General features: G+C 50.2%; 6 protein-coding genes across 6 annotated transcripts; 3 read left to right on the top strand and 3 right to left on the bottom strand.

The window, feature by feature from the left end:
* Positions 1 to 18: 18 nt before the first annotated feature.
* On the bottom strand, positions 19 to 1,767 carry F5B22DRAFT_418260 (uncharacterized protein). Its single transcript, XM_047971612.1, has one exon. The coding sequence runs from the start codon at positions 1,496 to 1,498 to the stop codon at positions 233 to 235; it is 1,266 nt and encodes a 421-aa protein (XP_047834521.1). The 5' UTR covers positions 1,499 to 1,767; the 3' UTR covers positions 19 to 232.
* A 1,534-nt stretch (positions 1,768 to 3,301) lies between these two features.
* Positions 3,302 to 4,314, top strand: F5B22DRAFT_642917 (NAD(P)-binding protein; the record flags this gene model as incomplete). Its single annotated transcript, XM_047978198.1, has 2 exons — positions 3,302 to 3,779; positions 3,893 to 4,314. The coding sequence occupies 2 exons, from the start codon at positions 3,302 to 3,304 to the stop codon at positions 4,312 to 4,314; spliced, it is 900 nt and encodes a 299-aa protein (XP_047834520.1).
* Positions 4,315 to 6,643: 2,329 nt separating this feature from the next.
* On the top strand, positions 6,644 to 8,302 carry F5B22DRAFT_633904 (uncharacterized protein; the record flags this gene model as incomplete). Its single annotated transcript, XM_047976907.1, has 3 exons — positions 6,644 to 6,936; positions 7,009 to 7,783; positions 8,033 to 8,302. 3 exons carry the CDS (start codon positions 6,644 to 6,646, stop codon positions 8,300 to 8,302), a joined length of 1,338 nt encoding a protein of 445 aa, XP_047834519.1.
* Positions 8,303 to 9,493: 1,191 nt separating this feature from the next.
* On the bottom strand, positions 9,494 to 13,080 carry F5B22DRAFT_592123 (uncharacterized protein). The gene has a single exon (XM_047973891.1). It carries the CDS (start codon positions 12,465 to 12,467, stop codon positions 9,744 to 9,746), a length of 2,724 nt encoding a protein of 907 aa, XP_047834518.1. The 5' UTR covers positions 12,468 to 13,080; the 3' UTR covers positions 9,494 to 9,743.
* F5B22DRAFT_418143 (6,7-dimethyl-8-ribityllumazine synthase) lies at positions 12,917 to 14,272 on the top strand. Its single transcript, XM_047971611.1, has 3 exons — positions 12,917 to 13,216; positions 13,290 to 13,650; positions 13,725 to 14,272. The coding sequence occupies exons 2-3, from the start codon at positions 13,439 to 13,441 to the stop codon at positions 14,119 to 14,121; spliced, it is 609 nt and encodes a 202-aa protein (XP_047834517.1). The 5' UTR covers positions 12,917 to 13,216; positions 13,290 to 13,438; the 3' UTR covers positions 14,122 to 14,272.
* Positions 14,273 to 14,452: 180 nt separating this feature from the next.
* Positions 14,453 to 17,833, bottom strand: F5B22DRAFT_418113 (uncharacterized protein). Its single transcript, XM_047971610.1, has 2 exons — positions 17,509 to 17,833; positions 14,453 to 17,256 (listed from the first exon to the last, which is right to left on the bottom strand). The coding sequence occupies exons 1-2, from the start codon at positions 17,733 to 17,735 to the stop codon at positions 14,784 to 14,786; spliced, it is 2,700 nt and encodes an 899-aa protein (XP_047834516.1). The 5' UTR covers positions 17,736 to 17,833; the 3' UTR covers positions 14,453 to 14,783.
* Between the last annotated feature and the right edge of the window lie 1,995 nt (positions 17,834 to 19,828).

Below are 19,828 nucleotides of genomic sequence, written 5' to 3'. Positions count from 1 at the left end.
TCTCTACTGTAGTTACGCATCTGATCTATTAATACAGTGACATTCCATCCAAGCTCTTCTAGACCGAAACCCGGAAGTCCGGCTCATGATGCAGGGAGGGGCGTGTTCTCGCCATCGACCTCCACGATCGCGTGATCCCGACTCTATCCAGGTGTATGTATATATACGTTACAAATCAAACTGAGGCATAAAACAAAAATAAAACTAGAAGAAATCTGACAAAAAAAAACTCCTACCAATCACGCAATAACCTACTCTTCTCATCCTCCGTCAGCGCAGCCCTACTCCTCCTCCTCACCCTCACCTTGACCATCTCCTCGTCCGCCATGGTGCGCTCGCCATCGCCGAACAAAGGCTTGTAAATACCATCGTACGTCTTCCAGAGCAGATTCATCCACACCGTCGTCGCGACGCCCAACCAGCGCGGGCTGCGCCCGTCCTTATCGGCCAGCAGCCGGCCCAGCCCGATCATCATGAGAAACCCCGGGAGCGCGCTCAGCATGAACACGAGGCGTCCGATGCGCTGGCGCACGCGCGTGATGGTGTACGGCTGGAGGCGTCCCAGGTACGACTGGTAGTCGTCTGGCAGGGCGTGCTCGCGCGCGCCGTCCCGGATCAGCTTTAGATAGCGCGCTGAAGGCTCCGCGTCGTCGGGGCGGTGCACGGGGAGGAACAGGCGGCGGAACCAGGGCTGTTTGCGCGGGTCTCTGTCATTGCCCCCGTCGTCGCGCCCAGCATCTTCCTCTTCTTCTCTATTCTCCTCGACGCTCTTGCCCGGGTTCTCGGGATCGTCGGGTATATCCGGCAGCCACGGCGCGTATAGAGTGTGCGCGAGGAACGGCTTCGGAAGCTCGGGGATCGGAGGCTTCTCCGGCACGTGCAGGGCCGGGGGCAGCTCGAAACACGGCGTCAGAACGTCCTTGTACCCCTGGCCGCCGCCCTCGGTCTTGATTATCGTCGCGTAGTCCTCGGGCGTCACCTCGTAGACGACGCCGTACAAGCCCTTGGACCACGTCGGTCGCTTCGCGGTGGTGCTGCTGGAGGGTGGTGGCGGGGGAGGAGGAAACTTGGGCGGCTTCCCTGGGAACGGAATCTTCCGCGGCCGCGTGTTGGCGAAGCAGGGCTCGCTGTAGGCGATCCCGGGAAGATCGAAGGAGAGGTCGAATGCGGGCGCAGAAACGTTGATCTGGCTTATGGGGCGGATCCCGCGGTACCCTAGGAATGTCTCCGCGGAGAGATTCGAGCCGTATGCGAGATACAGGATCGTCTTGGCGGTGGCGTCGCCCGAGCCGTTGTCCGGCGAGGCCAGCGCGAGACGCTCATTCGAGGTCCGGGGAATACTCGAGATGGGCGGGTATGTGTTCTTCGGTGGCGGCGGGGGACGGAGCCAGGTGGGCGAATTCCATAATCGCCGCAACCAACTCTGTGCTTGCTCGGGCGCTGGGGCATCTTGTCCGCCCTGTCCCTTCTCCATCTTGGTGTCTGGCTGTTCGCTCATGGCGACGGGATCGATGCTGATCCAATTCGAATCAGGAAAAGACAAATCTGTCTAAGTATGCAACTGAAACTGAAACTAAACCGAACGCAGTGTATCGGTACATCCACAAAAGAAAGAAGCAACGCTCGCTGTCAATGCAATCACGCAACAAGTCACGATGATGTTGTCTTCCCGCCGCCTTTTATGTGAAAGAGGGTCGGGGACGGACGAATACGATACACATTTCGTCCGCATTCCACTTACAAACTAATTGCTAGTGTCTGCCTGGATTAAGTGATCGACTGGGTCTGACTGGGTTGCCGAGCGGCTTAATCAACTAGATTTAGCGGGCGTTGGCGGACTTCCGTACGTTCCTTGTCCTGGTCTACGAGGTTCTCTCTTTTCTCGCTCCGCATAATGAATAACCTAGGGCCGCTTGTCGAAAATGCTAAAGTCTCATACCAATCAACGAATACCCGGCCAGTGTCATCGAAGCAATGATACCTCGTGCTTCACGTGATTTAAGCAATTGTAATGGAATATATTTCACGGCTTCGACATGGCGATTCTCAAACCGGTGAGTTACGGGGTTAGGGGCCGGACTTTGGTCGACGGCTTGGCGTGGAAACACCCCCGGGGATTTCAAAAATTTCTCCAGTTGCTGCTTATTCATCATCAATCGGTTGGCGTCATCCTATTTACCTATTCTTCTCCGATTAGGGATGTTAGGCAGACAGCGCAATACGTCTTTTCCGTTCATTTAGAAAAAGGTATAAGCGCCGTATCGATTGCCTACCTGCTATGTAAGTTGTGTTTGCCAAGAGGAAACCTTATGAATCAGAGATGTTAGAAGTTCAAGCCAGAGACACTTACTGTAACCCTCTTGTGCATGTGTAAAAGGCTTTTGTAGGCTCTAGAAGTTAGATACTGTTGTCTATGTAAGTAGTTTGGGGTTAATGTGTCTTAAACAGGGAGCTGAAGAAGGATGAAAGCTACGAACCCCCCCCCCCCGCCGGGAAAATGCTCCCCTTTTTGAAAAGGACCGCCGAGTCGTGATTTCGCGCTGTTCGGATACACATTGTGGTATCATATCTGATCTACGGGAAGAAAGAAACCACTTCGAAAATGTCGTGCAACTTCTCCTTCAGTAAGCTCTATGTGCCTCCAATGGAGAACACGGCAAACACCGGCGCTGAATCCATATCGCTTACATTATACCCGCTCGGTAGTGACGAGTCCGAACAGAATGCTATTGACATGATCCATCGATCTTTCATAGATCTTCATTTGAAACTCTGGGATTGGCGGGAGAGCTCGGCTTAACTAGAGTCTGCAGAATGCAAGTTGATGACACTTGCTTCCACTAAAACCTTACTATCGTATCCAAGCAGCTACACCTCCGTCCCGTCTAAGGAAACATGCCGGACTTATCAACGGAGCCAATGCTCTTTGGCACCGCCTACTAGATGATACCATCTCCAAGAATCGGCAAAGCGATGGAAGTTGTAAGATGCTTTGAGACCATAACCCGGCTGCATAACAATCTAGAAACTTTACCAAGGAGATCGTCTTCGGCGCGATACTTAGCCCGTGGCTTGGAATTAGCTATCCTTGCATGAAGAGGTAGACAGCCCGACTACACATCTATATTGCGAGATCCTGGTGGGGAACTCGACGGTCGATGAAGACGCGAATAGCTTCGCCTATAAAACCGACTATGTTCCTCCTTCTTGCCCGATCCTCATGAGTCATCTGTGAATGCAGATAAATCAACTCCCATCACTTCCCATCAAATACGCAAGTAAAACTTCTCACGTTCCAAACATGTTACTTGACCCGGCCCGACTTACGAACTGGCCCGCTATCCGGGACTTCGTCCCAACAGCACACCAGGACACATATCCCTTCATCTCAACGGGTGCCGTCGACCTGGGCGGCAAATCCGTGTTCATCACAGGGGCGTCCAGAGGCATTGGGAAGGGTGTGGCGCTGAGCTTCGCACGGGCAGGATGTTCGCGGATCGCCGTCGCCGCACGCAGGGGCGTCGAGGAACTGAAGCAAGAGATCCTCTCGGCGGCCGAGAAGGCAGGCAGGCCTAAGCCCCATGTCCTTCCCATCGCTCTCGATGTAACGTCGGAGGCGGGCGTCAATGCGGCTGCGAGCGCTGTCGCGGATGCCTTTAGCGGCGTCCTCGATATCCTTATCAGTAATGCTGGCCACGTCGATGCCATGGTACCTCTGCCTGAAAGCGACCCTGCTGAGTGGTGGAGGACCTGGGATGTCAACATACGCGCGACATACTGTGAGTAATCGTAACCTATGACTATGAGCGACACTGCCTTTCTTAGGGAACCCGAAATATATGAGCAGAATAACACGCGTAGTGAGCTTCCAGCTAAACGTTAGTGGAAATAGTATGCACCCGGGCATTTCTCCCCCTGTTGCTAAAGAGCAGTATCCGCACCGTCCTCATCACCTCGAGCGCGGGCGCACACATGCTGATAGGGAACATGCTCGGCTATCAGACTACGAAAACGGCGCTGTGTCGCTATGCCGAGTTTCTCGCCAAGGAGTACGAGGAGGAGGAGCTCGTGGTCCTCGCCGTCCACCCCGGCGACGTTCTCACGGGTATGGCGGGCATCATGGGCGAAGAAATGGCCGCCATCTTCAAAGACAAGCCCGAATTGACCGGCGATTCGCTCGTCTGGCTCGCGAAGGAGAGGAGGACGTGGTTGAGTGGTCGCTTTGTGAGCGTCACCTGGGATATGCAGGAGCTTGAACAGAAGAAGGAGGAGATTATTGCCAAGGACCTACTGAAGTTTCGGCTCACGGTCTAAGTTTTCGCACCAAGCGCTCTTTCCCAGCTAGAGGTTATTATGGTGTTGTAATCTGACTTTTGCGGTCTGAGCGTGGCTCTATTCATTCAAAAGGTGTCTGAAACTGAAGCAGAAGTTAAGAGCCAATAGATAAATTGAACAGACACAATTCTCGAAATTTTTCTATCGTAATCAGTCTTACTATTAGAAGGGCTTTGATTTGTTTGAAGTGATGTCATGAGCGCTATTGTGAATATGAAAGCTGTTTGGAGTCGTGTAGCTATACCAAACTCACACAAGGAGAGCTACAGGTTCACGGATCTATAGGATAACCCTAGATAAGCGATGTAGTGACAAATTGATACCTACTAAGGCTTTAGATTTTCTCGCGTACTATTGCCACAAAATGAAACGTAGTATCTCCAGTGCTACACGGTACTGCTATCTTGTGGTTGTGTATGATTCGAGAAGACATGTGGCAGTGGAAAGCGGGAACAAATTACCGAGACTTCTGAAATTTAGTGTATGCAGTCCCGTTCAGCTAGCCATCCTGTACAGTGCTGGCGTCCGGCTTCTATCCACGTGTAATTATTTACAGTATAACCAAGAGGAAACTGTTATGCAAAGCTTGCGGCAGTGTTGTTCTAGCTCGGCCTTAGTGCAAGAGAGAATAACAGTTAGGCTGGTAATGTCGGTATCTAGGGTCCAATATCGTCTTCTATACTATAGACTGGAACTTGGTATAATCGTAGACTACGAGATGAGTATAGAAGGCCCAAGCTGAATTCAAATGTCACGGTAGCGGTTCATTTGATACCACCACCGTGTCGCATTGCATATGAACCACCTCGCCAACTCTTGCGTCTCAACCTGTAAACCTCTGGAACAGCTTGGCTTATACATAGTTTGTCTTCTAATAGTGAGTGAGGCAGATGGAACGCTGTAATAAGGTGGTATGCGTCTTATGCTTAGGCGTATGCGCCCAATGACCTGGTATAACTTCTCCGACCCTCCTCCTTGGGCATGAATACCACGAAAATGATGGCCTGGAACGCACCTTCGTCTAAAGCTTAGTTACTATAATATGTGGTTACAACCTACTGTAGGTTAATAGTAAATAGCCGATGGCGAAGAAGCTAGAGGTGATGGCATTAGTCCCCAGATATACGAAGATATAGCTGGGATCGGCCGTTGATATGTTTTTGACCTACTCTTGAATTCTCTGCATCCCGTTAACTTTTCTTCAGTACTACTTGGCAAAACCATAATGCATACATTCAGCGAGCACATAAATTTCCCCGACGTAATGCCATTGTTGCTTGACTGGTCGAGACTCCAACAGCAGTTTCTCGCCCGTTGCGCTGTAAACGGCGCCCGGAGGACGAACTATGATCGACAGCTTGATGCCCCAGGTCGCCGGGGTTGACAAGGGTCAGATCAGCTAGCTAAATCCTAGTCTGCCTGAGCTCAAGGTGTATATGTAAGACATTTTTCTACATGGGGAGTAACTCCACTTTGTTTGATTGTGAAGACATATCAGTAGTGCATATCTACCTTTCCTACAACATCTGATTCCTAACATATCTGATTATAATATAGCGCATGCCACCTCGATTTTGATATATTTACTATACAAAGTAAGTATAAGATATCCAGAATTTGGAAAACGAACAAGAAGATGGGCTAGCGTAGGATTCTAATACGCCGGTTCTGGGATAATAAGAGTATAGGTATTCCCTTGCGGTACGTCCCGCGGCGTACACACGTCGTCGACCATTGGCTGTCACCTTCGCGAACCCCAGCACCGGTAATTCAGATCACTGCCCTAGCGTCCTCAGTGGCCCTCCATGAATACCGAAACACATCTAAAGGCTCAATGACAGGTGTCTTGAGGTCCCTTTCGGGGATGCTACCGCTCCCCTTTCGGGAAGCTCGCAAGGTGGCGTCGAGCTGAACCAGCGGGCTAGACCCGAACCATACCAGGCTTGCATGCGTAGCGTAATGACACCCGCTTCCCATATCTCGCAAGCTGGTGGTATTGGGGGATTTTTGTGTTGCGCAAGACTCAACCGAGCTGTTGTGGTTCATGGAAATACCTACCCTACCTACTGTGCCAGCTCAAGGAGTAACTAAGTAGATCAGGGTACATTGTACAGTAAGTAGTGTAGATAGGCAATAGTGCTCGTGCTCAGTCAGTGCTCAAGGGAAAAGAAAAACGCAGCCTCGTCCCTCGCGTGTCATGGCTCCCTTTGCTCTTTGCTCCCTGACTCTTCGCGTCTGTCGATGTAGGCGCCTGGATAGTATCAGCTTTCCACACACGTAGAGTCGCTGCCGAAACGACCGAGACACGATGAGTTCGTTCTTCAGCGCCGCAATGCGCCTGCTCACGCAGAGAAAGCCGAGCGAAGGCCACATGAGTAATGAGCATGAACAGACTTTCGCTGGGAGACCCCAGGCAGGAGAGCCTTCCATGATACCTCCTGTCCACCAGGAGTCTGGTGCTGGCACAATCGTACCACGGACAGATAACCGGCCTGTATACCTCAACTCCAATGAGGATTCCCTCACTCTATTCCGCCTGATGTTGGGCATCCAGTCTACACCCTACCTTGGGTTCACACTGTCGAGCCCGATAGGAACACGGTGCGTACCAGAATAGAGCTCTGCATTGTAGTATTAGAGGCTCCTGACTAACACGTACCCCCATACACGCAGTCCCGCCGCAAATATCGGTCTCTACGCGCGCATCGTCCACTCAGAGCAAAAGGCAAAAGACAGTTTCAAAGTATTTTCGGTAGTCATCAATGGATGTTACTTTCTACAGATCGTAATAGCCGCCGCTCTGACGGCTCTAGGAGCAGCGGGTGCAAACTCGGGCGCCGTTACCGCTTTTGGTGCTCTCAACACCGTTATTGCAGGTTTCTTAACGTTCCTCAAAGGAAGTGGATTACCGGGGAGGTTGAAATACTACGGCAACGAGTGGAAGAAGATCCGGGAGTTCATCGAACAGCGCGAGCGCGACTTTATGCGACCAGGGCACAATCTCAACGTGTACGAGGTGATCGACACAATCGAGAAGATGTACAACAACCTTAAGGCCGATATTGAGTTGAACACTCCCGACAGCTACACGTCGGTGACGAACCAGCGGCGCGTGGGCGACGAGAAGGAGGCGAAGATTGGCGGCATCGATATGTCAAAGCTCGAAAGCATTGCGACCAAGCTGAAGGGTTTCGATAACGAAAAGCTTGACAGCCTAACAGCGAGCATCACGCGCAAGACCGAGGATGTCACCAAGTCCATCCACGAGCACGAAAAGCAGATAGGCGAGGAGGTCAACAATCTCAAGAAGGACGTCATCCGGGACGTGCAGAGCCACAAGGCGCACCTAGACCGCGAGGCCAAGCAGCGGGAGGCGCAGGCCCTCGCCGCCATCAACGAAGGGAAGCAAACAGCGCGAGACGCAAAGGAGAGTGTCGAGGGACACGTAGTGCGACTCAATCACGAAGCCCAGAATCGCGAAGCGCAAGCGCGCGCCGCTATCACCGAAGGGAAGCAGACGGCGAGAGAAGGTGTAGAAAGCTTAGACCGCGAAGCTCAGGATCGAGAAGCTCAAGCCCGCGCAGCCATCACGGAAGGGAAACAAGCCGCTGTAAGCGGCGTCGAGGGCCAAGTCGCGCGGCTAGACGACACAGTAGACGACCAGCGAAGGCGCCTCGACAACGCGGCCAGCGAGCAGCACGCGCGCGCACTATCCACGATCAACGACACAGGGCGGGCAGCGCAAGAAGGCATCGACGCGACGACAAGCCATGCGACGAGTTCCATCTCCGGCTTGGTGAGGGAGATAAGCGACATCCATCGCACCGCGTTGTCAGGCGGACGGCGAGCCGCGGCGCAGCAGATCCGGAGTTTAGCCCTGAGACTAGGGGGACATGAGGACGACGACGACCACGAAGAAGGAGCAAGACCAGGAGCGAGGAAACCCCAGGGAAAACCCGGGTCGTGACATGAATGACGTACGGGAAGAATGAATACCGAATTAGCGTAAAATGTAATATGGCCGGCTCTCTATCTACGAAGCAAGCGGGCGTTCAACTTGGATTTAGCGGTACCTGACTTATCTTCTGCTTGCAAATGCTACGGTAAAAAGTAGGCAGCGGTTCTCAATTCTTAATGCTAATAAATAACACACTTGTAGTCTTGCGCTCATATGTGACTGCTACTACACTCCCCATGTAGCATGTAGCTATCATTTGCCAAGGTCTAAGGGGGTAAAGTGAATCGATGTAAACTATCTACTAGGCGTCTATTACGAATATGCTAGCAAATGCTCTCTAGGACGCAGTGTTTGAGCAGGAGAAAAGAATATGCGTGCCGGATTTTTGGTTTTTCTTTCTAAAATACCTGGTTAAAGCTTGGTCGGGGATATAAATACAGGGTGTATCAGAGAGTCAGCGGTCGATAGTTGTCCTCTACAGAGCGGAAGCTAGCCTAACATTGCAAATGACTCTCTTTTTTTTTTTTTTTTTTTTTTTTGTTTAAGAAGGACTTAATCTAAGTATCCATTGTGTTGACCTCGCGTAGTGATTGCATGACCATCGATTCATTCATAACACTTAAGATGCCTAAGAGTAGAATTTGCCATAATGTGACATGGCTTCCACTAAACAGATGGTAAGGCATATCATTTGCATTGATTTGCCTCCTTCACTGCTTTCTTAGCCTCCGCCAGGGCGGCATCGAGTAGGTACCTAGATAATGTGTGAGCGATGGACTCGACTCGTCTTGACACAGCTCCCTCCGCGGGTGTTAAAAAAGCAGTGCACATTACCAGAATTTCGGGTCACCAATCAGCGAATCGAGGTAAGCTGCGCCGCTCCTGCGCCGCTCTTCACTGCTTTTTTAGCCTCCGCCGGGGTGAGCATCAAGTAGACAATTGATGAGCCTAACGCAGCTCCCTTTGAGGGGGTTAAAAAAGCAGTGCAAATGCAATGCCATTTCAATGCGGCCGCGACAAGACCTTGACAAGGGGATTGGTGTCTAGATGGGTATACTTCAGCATTCTATCTTATTAAAAGAGAGTATAAGTAGAATCAAGAAATCACTAGCAAATATTCATTATATATTACTAATATCTTGCTTGCGATTACATCGTCTTCATCCTGCGATGAGTATCATTCCTAGGTAGCTGAATGGAGAAATATAATGAATTTGGTTGTTTCTTCACCAGCTAGATGTACTGAAGACTGACTCAGCAGGTAAAATAGCTAGTTTATGCGACAGTGACCTGCAACTATTTTCTTTTTTTCGATGCCGATGCGCACCCATGTATGACATCCCCAATAATCTTTTGCCCCTATTTTCCTAAGAGCAAGTAGCGCAGCAAACAACAGTTTTCGCTTCTAGGACTATTTAAGCGAGTAGACATGATAAGCGATACAGAGTCATCACTCATTCAAAACGCCCTTGCCCTTCAACATGGTCTGTAGACCAATAGCTAAAGGATCATTCTCATGAGTAGGCGTATCAATGTTCTCCTTCTGTGCGACGAGAAGCTTCTGCAACTGTGATTCTACAGCTTGTCCCTCAGACAGACTCATATCAAGCCCCTCAAGATTAGCGCCACAAACTACGTAGTCATCATACTCACTAATCCGTCGTACCAGCTTGTTTAAATCGTCGCCGCTGATACTAATAGTCGAGGAGAGAACATAAGTCTGATATTCCGGAGGGGTATGCTGTAATGGCATAAGAGAGCTCTTCACCCGGCTCATCTTTTTTAGCTTCGCATCACCCCCCGCTGCAGTTATGGACTTCTGCCTACGTAGGAGATAGGCCCTGGGATCACCTATGGGCAGAGTCGTGGGAATTGGTTGCCGGTCTTCTTGTGGATTATTGTTGTTCTCGAATGTATTATTCTGGAGTACTTTGAAGGGTTGTCTTTGACGTGATGGCTGCTGATAATGATGCCGTTGAGATCTATTACTGGGGGTTGCCTGTGTCACTAGATCTTCATGCTCTTTATCCATCCGGGATAACTGGTAGTTCAAATTTCTTTTAGCTGCCGAAAAGAAGTCCTGCGATTGAGCATTCTTGTCAGCTTCACCTTTGTCCGACATCGCCTCAATTTGCGTTCCATCTTGACGGCGATTTGGCCGAGTACCACCGAAAGATATTTGAGTTTGCTTGAAACCGTCTGCACGTGATGATTTCGTCACATCGATTTGTGATACGTCTAGATAACGATGCTTTTCAATCGAAGATGGCGGGGTCCATGGTATTTGTTCTCGACGACGACGAGATGTATGTGAGTTGGGGGATACTACGGATATGCCTTTTGGTTTGCCCTGTAAAGGACTTGCCATTGGACTGCGATAAGGGCCACCGGGAACAGTAGCTCGTTCAAGGCAAGGAAGTTTTCGGCGCTCCGTGTCTTGGTGGCTTCTAGGAACGTCAAGATCGCCTGGTGGTGCCATTATGTGACGGAGAACCGGAGGTTCTGGTGTTAACGAACGTCCCGAGGAACAATCCAGAATTGAGCCTAATGGTGCTTCACTCAAATTATTTCTCTTTGCAATTACCCAAGGGTTAAGATGATCCCCTACTCTAGGGTTCCTCTCTATTTCTACATCTTGGGAGTCCAGAGATTTCTGCATCGCTTGAGGTCGATGCTGCTGTCTTCGTTCGGGGCGCTCGTTGAGATCAACTGACGTATCGACATTCCACTGGTGCGTTGTCGCAGGAGGTTTCCTCTGTTCATTGCTGGAACGTCTTGGTTGCGAAGAGGTAGCACAATGTGCCGCATTTATTGGTGTAAATGACATCGAGGTTGGCATCTGGGCCTTTTGGGGGTTTCCACCGGCTATTGATTTCTCAGTGGCTGTATCTTGATCAGCGGCGTACTCGGAGGATCTTTGGGAAGATTTCCAAGCTTCCTGAGTAGCAGGGTCGGAAAGATTGGGTCGAGTTTGCGAACTTTGAGCTGAACTAGGTTGGCTATGGTCTAATATCCCTCTAATCGGCATATTAGTCTTTCGACAGATCTTGGTGTTCAGCGAACCTTGTTTATCAGTTGCAGTTGGCTTATATACCTCACTACATAGATGTCTAAATGCGTCTGCGACGGCTTGTTCGTTCGAGATCAAGACATCATCTTTGGACGGCTCTACATTAGCGTCATAGCTACCGGATAGGAAGCGTAGATCAAGGCGAATGAAGCAATCACTAATATCTTTCACCAATGTTGATCGTTTCAGATGTTCTAGGTAGATCCTTAATAATCGCTTGGCTACGCCGCGACTAACGTTCAAAGGGCGGCCATCAATGGAGCAATAGTGGCGTTTGGGCACGTTCTGAAGGTTTGCTTCCGGATTGGCAAGAAGCACTTCAAGTAGAAAGCCATTAGTCGTTGATTCTGACAGATTTTGACACGAAGATTCGCCGTTTTTTTCGTGGCTCGATTGAAATGTTTTCAAGAGGCAATTTGATGCCACCTCAACCCCAAATAACTGCAATGCTGCCTCAATCACAGTCACATTACAATTGGAAGAATAAGACCATACTTTTGCTGGTGTGTGCAGGATCTTGAATATGATTCTAAGCTGCGGCCGAGCCATTATATAGGATCGTAGGAGTTCCTGGATTTGGTCGAGGCTTTTCTTCGCCTCTCTGACAGCTACTCGCTGACGTACGGGCTGGCGACTGAACAAGTTGATGACATTCACTGTTGTCCCTACAGGGGCAGAAGATGGCTTTTGAGCTAGGGCACCGCCTTCGTTAGGTGTTAATTGAAAAGTGGCGGCGATAGGCTCGGAAGAGGCTTTGGTGGTTATGGTAACAGTAGCCACAGAGTTTATGCTCGCAAGAGCTTCGCCACGGAAACCGAGGCTCTTCCCAGCGAGGGTTGCAAGCTCCTCGATCTTCCTGAGTTTACTTGTGTGACCATGTCTGCCTAGCGAATCGAAGTCATCGGGATGAATACCGAGGCCATTATCTCGGACCTCGATCCTGGAGGTGGTGTCAGGAGAGATAAGTATTTCGATTGAAGTGGCTTTAGCATCGATTGCATTGTCTAATAACTCCTTCACAACTGTAGTAGGTGAAACAACTACCGCATGAGCGCCTATAAGTTGAGCTGTAGAGTCGGCTAGAGGAGATATGGACGAAGACATGGCCAATTATGATTTCAGATATCAGACAGATTTGGTTGGATTGAATGATACAACAAATACAGCTTTTCTTAGGGAATAGAATATAAAGTAGGGGAAAAAAGTGTATTAAAAGGAATATTCACTTATAGTCAGTCCCCTTTCAAATTTAGGATGGATATATGTATGAACTGTGATTTGGTGGGATATACATGTATCCTACCACACAAATGAACAGGGTGCTTTTCACAAGAACTTTAACAACCCAACATCATGAATGGAAGTGACTCGGAGAGCAACCACAGCTCCTTCTCCGTGTCGAGTCCTGGTGTAACAGAACAGGTGCGGCCCCCGAGGCAGCTTCCTCTCACACCCAATTGCCGATCCAGTTAGCTCTCCATCGCACTTGCTCAACCCGATTGTGAATCGCGTCGATCTGGTGTACGGGGAGATTTGCAGATAGACGAGTAGCACCTCGCACTTGTGGCTATGCGACTATGATCTCGTGCTTGTGTCCGTGTCACATTTGTGCTTCACGACGCTGAAGCTACCTATACCAATCAATCCGACAGCTTCGACAGCTCCTACGAAGTAACCTTTGGGATCTAGACCCCTGTCTCCACTGCGTCATGCCCCGCATTTGTGTCACTGCTATGCTCGTCGTTTGACTGTTGCACACACTCACCTCAGCTCAGCCGGTTCGCTTCAAACCAGCATTGGAATCTCATCTCACTTTTGCTTCAATTATTCCCGATTACCATCACAAATCATCTGTGAGCGAAGCAATCTCATTTACTTCCTTCTCCCTAACCCTTAGCAATCAATCAATGGCTGACCAATTCTTAGTTCACAAGCCTCTCCTTGATATCGTCACCCCGCCATCACCCCACCTCGACTGAAACGCTCGCGCAGCCTTCATCACATTCATTCGAGGACCTAACAAGCGAACCTTCACTCTCCGTACAATACAATTTAACGAAAATAAGAACACCAAGATGGCTTCCCATTCCCTCAAAGGTCCCAAGCCAGAGGAGCACGACGGCAGCGCCCTGCGCATCGGCATCGTGCACGCGCGCTGGAACGAGACCATCATCGCGCCTCTGCTCGAGGGCACCAAGGCCCAGCTCGCCAAGTGCGGCGTCAAGGACTCCAACATCGTCGTGCAGTCTGTCCCTGGCTCCTGGGAGCTCCCCATTGCCGTTCAGCGGTAAGTCTCCGTCCTACATCCATCCACATACGCGCTCCTGTGAACCTCTGACCCCCGTCTTCGATCTATTCTAGCATGTACACGGCCTCGCAGATCCAGCAGTCCTCGTCGGGCGGCGCCTCCACGGCCGGCGATCTCCTCGGCTCCTCGACGACGGACCTGACCTCTCTCGGCCCGGACGCGACCTCGTCGCGGCCCTTCGACGCCATCGTCGCCATCGGCGTGCTGATCAAGGGCGAGACCATGCACTTCGAATACATCGCCGACGCCGTGTCCCAGGGCCTCATGCGCGTTGGCCTGGACCTCGGCATCCCCGTCATCTTCGGCGTCCTCACCGTGCTTAATGACGACCAGGCCAAGGCTCGCGCCGGGCTGCTCAGCGGGAGCCACAACCACGGTGAGGACTGGGGTCTTGCGGCCGTCGAGTTGGGCGTTAAACGTGCGGCTTGGGCCCAGGGAAAGCTGGACTGAACGTGTCCGTTGGCGATTATTTATGCGACTAGTTAAAGATAAAAGAATAAAGCTCGAATACCGGGACCTCGATGTGGACAGGTAGATCAAACAGACGGGCCGTATGCTGCATTAACTGTAACTTTGGATACAATAGTGTCCGATCCCTACACATTCAAAGCACAGTCGACAAGCAACCATGTTGGGATTACACAATGACAAGCCGTCAAAAGAAAATGTTTGCGCTTTTCCGTTGTAGATGCCCGTCTGCAACATCTTTGCAAATTTATATTAGATTAAATGTAGTGGTACGTAGGCTTAGTCTATCATAAATCCAACCCCGTCGCCACTTGAGATCCCTGATGATCAAGCGAGAAGAGACCTTTCACGGCAACTGCTGTTTCTTTAACAGTGTGGCAATTTCTGCTCATGTCGTGCAGGCCAAAGAAACCAGTGCCATCACATCTCTATCCAACATGATCCCTACACATATACAATAGTCCATCGAAATCTCCCTTACACATGGCCCCCCCACGGATACAATGAAAGTGGAAAAACAAGCATGCTACCGCAGCAAGGTGATATAGACGCAATGCTCATATGAGGTGGTAGCAAGATGCTCCTTCTTTTTTCTAGCCAAACAATGATGTTGATGTTAGGGAACTGCAGAAATCAGAATGCATTCAGTTAATAAGAGCCCCGATGCTGGAATCAAAGGTTTTTTTGGACCGCCACAGGCTCTTCTTTTGCTCTCGCTTGGCCTTCATGGCTGCCCATCCTTCGTCATCGTCTTCGTCATCGTCCCTCGCAACAGTAGCCACCTTGGGTTCAGCTTTGAGGTTGGATGGGATATGGTGGGCAGCACCCCCCATGGTGGACGTTCGACCAGATTGGTCAATATTAATACTAGAGACAGGTCGATAACGGCCAGGCAGCCCGATGTTACTTCGTTCCGAGGGTGCAATTGACGGAGCGTAGCCACCCGCTTGAATGTTGATTGAAGGGACATAACTTGGCTGTGGAGGTTGCTGAATCCAGGATGCTGAGCTTGGCTGAACCATGCTCATGGTTCTCATCTGTGGCCCTAGATGAGGCACATCTAAGCTCAGCCCAGATCCCAGAGCGCCAGTCATGGACGCACCAATGAATGAACCCCGATCACCACCCATCATTGAATTGCGCGACATATCACCCATTTGCCCGACTGACTGCGTTGGCATATGTCCCATGGGTCTGGGTTGTCCCTGAGTCTGTGAATTCTGTGTGGCCATCATCTGCATGAATTGCATTTGCATTTGCATGAACTGATGCATTTGCTGATTCATTTGAACTTGTGCCTGCTCACCGACCGTAAGCATTGGTGGTTGTGGTGGCTGCATGCCCATCGGGTACATCATTTGTGCTGGGATGCCATTGATAGGGTCGAATCCCGGGTTCATTTGCAATTGAGTCATACTGTTTTTGGCGTTGTCAACGGCGGGACTACCTCGTCTTAAGGCCCGAGCCCGCTCTTCGTTCGCAATAACTCCTACTAGACCGCCGGTTGGGAGTGATCTTGATGGAGCCGGTGCACCACCTGCAAAGGCAATGGATTCCCGTGGGGCCTGGTTAATGAGTCCAGCCCCAAGATATGGATCTTGTGGTAATTTTCGAGCAAAAGGTGGAAGACGACCACCAGACGCGCCTCCCGCATTACTATCACCAGCCACTGAATTTGCACCGGCAGTGGCTGACTGTTGCATCATAGAAGCTCGAAGGTTTGGTTGTGAGCCCATAGTACTGAGGCGAGTCGGTGGGCGATTCTTGTTGGGAAACCCATGTGCCGCAAGTATAGCAAGTGGCACTTCCTCATCTTCTTCGGAACCATCGGACGGTGGTGTAGGCGTGTTGCCAGTGTTCAGAGCATGGTTTATCGGTAGATTAGGTGTGCTTAATGACGTGGACATGGCGGGTCGCGGTGTGGGATTTGCGCTCTCACCCGTAACCTTCATCATTTGTTGCCGGTACACTGACAGATGGGCTTCTTGCTTTTGACGTTGCTTTTGTATCTGTTTGGACCTCTCCAACTCATCATCCTCATCATCATCATAGTTGATCTCATCATCTTCTTTGTCCGACTCGTTAGAGCCTATTAATCCGAGCTTTTCTTCCTTTGCTTTATTATCCCGATACTTCTCAAATTCCCGTGGAGTCATAACCTTATTTCCGTTGTTTTGCGTTGAATTGGAGCTGCTACCAACCCGCGTTGCAACCCTCGGCGGCCGGCCAAATGACTTATCAAAGATATTGTCCTCATCCTCGTTAGGATCATATCGTGTTTTGGAGTATGATCCTTTTGAACCAGCGGGAAGAGCTGATCGACCTGCATAGGGACGATCAGCTGCACCACTTGCCAAAAATTTGGAAGCTGCTGATAAATCGCTCAATAAAGTCGTGTCCTCCGTATCCTCCTCCGATGCACGGCGCTCAGGGTATCTATTAATTGGTTTCGAGACGTCTGCGACTGGTGGAGGTGGTGTAATTTCGTCTTTGTGGACAGGAGACGAATACACACGACCAGATCCAAGTAGTCCCTCGTTGGAGTGTTGGCTATTCCACGACTTTGGGGGCGGTTCTATGGGGGCAGAGTGGTCTAGATGGAGAGGCGATGGCTGGTTGGGCCTACTGTTGTTTGCGTCTCGTTCTTTCAAGGTTGCGACACTCGAACGTTTGTCGAATTTTGTCAGCATACCGCTGCTCCATTCACCGCCTAGATCTAGTTTGAAATCTGAATCTTCAAGCTTCGGCGGCGTCGCACTGGTGACTGTCGAAGCCGTCGCAGCCCGAGAGCGGGCGTTCGGGGTTTGGGGGGTCTTGTATTCTGGCATAGGAGGAACGGTCTCCTCTGATGGTATTGGCGGCAGTGTATGTTTCTTGTTACCCCCAAACGAAAATGTCCTGGTTGCTTGTTTGAGAAAGCCAGAGCTCTTGTGTGCAGGTGGCGCAGGGGGAATCGCATCGAAATTATCACTTGAAGGCAAGGGTTTTCTGCTAGGGGCATTCCGCCATTCATCTTGCTGAGGAATATACTCGGTAGAGGAGGGAGTCATTGATACATTACTATGACGGGAGGAATTGTCAGACCCCGTTTTAGTAGTATTCGAGCTGCCACTGCCACTAGGAAAAGATCAGCAAAATCGCTCAGCACTAAATCAGCCACGGCTGTTATTAACGAGGCTATGGCGGCATGAAGGTGAGCGCTCTGTCATGTACCATGACCAGGCCTAGAAAGCTAGGATCCTAGGCGCGTAGCCACCAATTTACTGGTGAACGGTGTAATATTGAGAACAAACAATCCACCAGTAACTGACGTCTAACATATGCAGGCATCATTCCCAGAAAACAAGGCAAGAGGAGAGGGAAACATACCGACTACTGTTCAAACCTGCAAAGAGATTATCTTCCATTGTCAAATCGTGAATATTGTTCTTCGGTGCACCACCAGCTGTCCTACTCTGCCTCACGCCACCGTCGAAGGTTTTAATATGGCTGCTGCTAGGTCGTTCCAGCACTCGGAACGACGGTTCGGCTACCGACCCATTTTGATCATCGGCTGCGGTCGATTTCCGCCGAAAGTTGACTGGAAATCTAGGCATATAGAACAGCTCGATTTGTAGTAGTATTACCACGAACCCATAAATCCCGGGAGCTAGTCGAGACTGCTAATGGTCGTCCGGAGGCTCGTTTGGGCGGAGCGTCGGAGAAATGTAGGCAAGTATACGAGACTACAGTTGTGACACCTCCAATAAACCCCGAACTAGGGAGTCTAGACAGGCGTCAGGAAACTGTGACACTAAGTGAAAGACTGCATGGTGAGCGGTTAGCTATCTTTCTCTCATGTAAAGGCCCACCGGTCTCAAGGCCAGCATGGAATATACACCCAGAAAGACTGTCATGAGATGGGCGTAGCGGAACTAGAGTAAGCTTAGGGAGAACGACGAGCGTAATCCCCAAGCACATAGGGTGGTACAAAGGATCATACAACACGAACTACGCCAGTGTCTCGCCCCATGAGTAATACAGACTTGGTATTTTGAGCTCGGTAGTCAGAACACCAGGGGTTATCCAGGGTACAGGATGTGGGAAGAAAATAAGTTCACGACCAACATGCAAAAAGGTTCCTACTTACATGGCGGGAAACGGAGTGATGGGAGTTCACTAACGAGAATGGATGCAGTGTATATACGTGTATAGACGAATATGGTCCTAATATTAATGGCAAGCAAGTACGCAATGCGATGGACAAATGCAAATAGGCCAGTTGATCGAACGGAAACGAGCTGACTAGTGTTTTTTTGTGTATGATGATGGTGTGGTCGGACGATGACAACAGGATGAGGATATCGAACAAGAGCGTTGTTGAATAAGGTACCACAGGCTCGAGGATTCGACCAAGGTCGGCGAGACAACCAGCGAAGGGCTCTGCTGCAAAGAAGCAAAATAGGGGGAGGATCGTCGCCTACAGTATGTTGTAAACAGAGAATGCAAAATGAAGATGAAGGGGAAATTATAAGCTGTATTGTGTAAAACGAGAGCAAAGACAGAGTAGGTCTGCAGCAGGGCAACAACAGGTCGTCGAGAACACTTGCACCAAGCTCAACAATACCGGACACGATATGCGGTTGCGAGATGCTGAAAAGACAAGGAGACTGGGACTGGGAATGAAGACGGAAGATTTTGGGGGAAATGGGCTTGCTTGTTGTTAGGTAGGTACGTACACATCCTTGGGCACCTGAGGTAGCTTAGCAGAAAGCGATCGAATGACTTAATGGCGGCTAGGTGAGGTACCTACATGCGCTACCAAGGTACGCTACGGGTCCGCCACGGGCAGGACAGCAGCGCAGACTTGCTGCTTTAGGCATATTGCACAGTGTGGGCTGGGCGCTACGGATAGGGTTGGTGAGGAGTTTGGGCACGCCATTACAGTGACGTTACCCCTTCACGGACACTGTAACGCCTGCTGTGGTGCTAGCAAAGTACCTAGTGCATATACCTACGCGTACAGTACCTAGGTAGAACCTCGGCGTGGTGCATAATCGTAGCAGAACGCTCGGAGCACTGTAAGGATCCGGATATCATAGCATCACTCATCGTTCCAAGTGAGCACGCACCATGCATACTCAACGTGTTACCTACCCACTGTATCTGTACCTAAGTAAGTAGTACCGTTAGTCGGTTGGTTCGTGGGTGCGCGTGGTCGGGTATTACTTACTTAGAACGAGTCTGAACGAGGTATGGTAAATCCAACTTCCAAGCCAGGTGGCCCGGAAATCTCGACAAAAACAAGTACTTAGTGTAGGTACGGCACAATATCTGTATCGCCTGCTACCCCGGGGTACTGCCAGGGGGAATCCAAGCAGGTCAGGTACCGATATTAGGAATACACCACTAGGCGGTACATAGAAATAAGTGAATGGGCAAGAGGCCTGGGCAGCAGTACTGGTAACAAAACGGGCAGCTGTTGAAATTATCTTCGTGAGTCTACACTACATGCACATCCATCAATCAATCAAAGGAGAGCATGCTAGCACGCGCTTACTCACCAAGTAGGTACACGTACCGGAGTTACTATGTAAATACCTAGAGTAGGTATACGCATACCGGTACATATATTTGTATAATTATACGTATACATGTAACTCGCTTGGTTCTTGAGTATATCTAGCGCGTAGGTTGCAGCACGTGTAAG

Source organism: Xylaria bambusicola, assembly GCF_022495145.1.
Source record: "Xylaria bambusicola strain CBS 139988 unplaced genomic scaffold F5B22scaffold_5, whole genome shotgun sequence".
Classification (NCBI taxonomy): domain Eukaryota; kingdom Fungi; phylum Ascomycota; class Sordariomycetes; order Xylariales; family Xylariaceae; genus Xylaria; species Xylaria bambusicola.
This window is presented reverse-complemented; position numbering and strand designations above follow the sequence as displayed.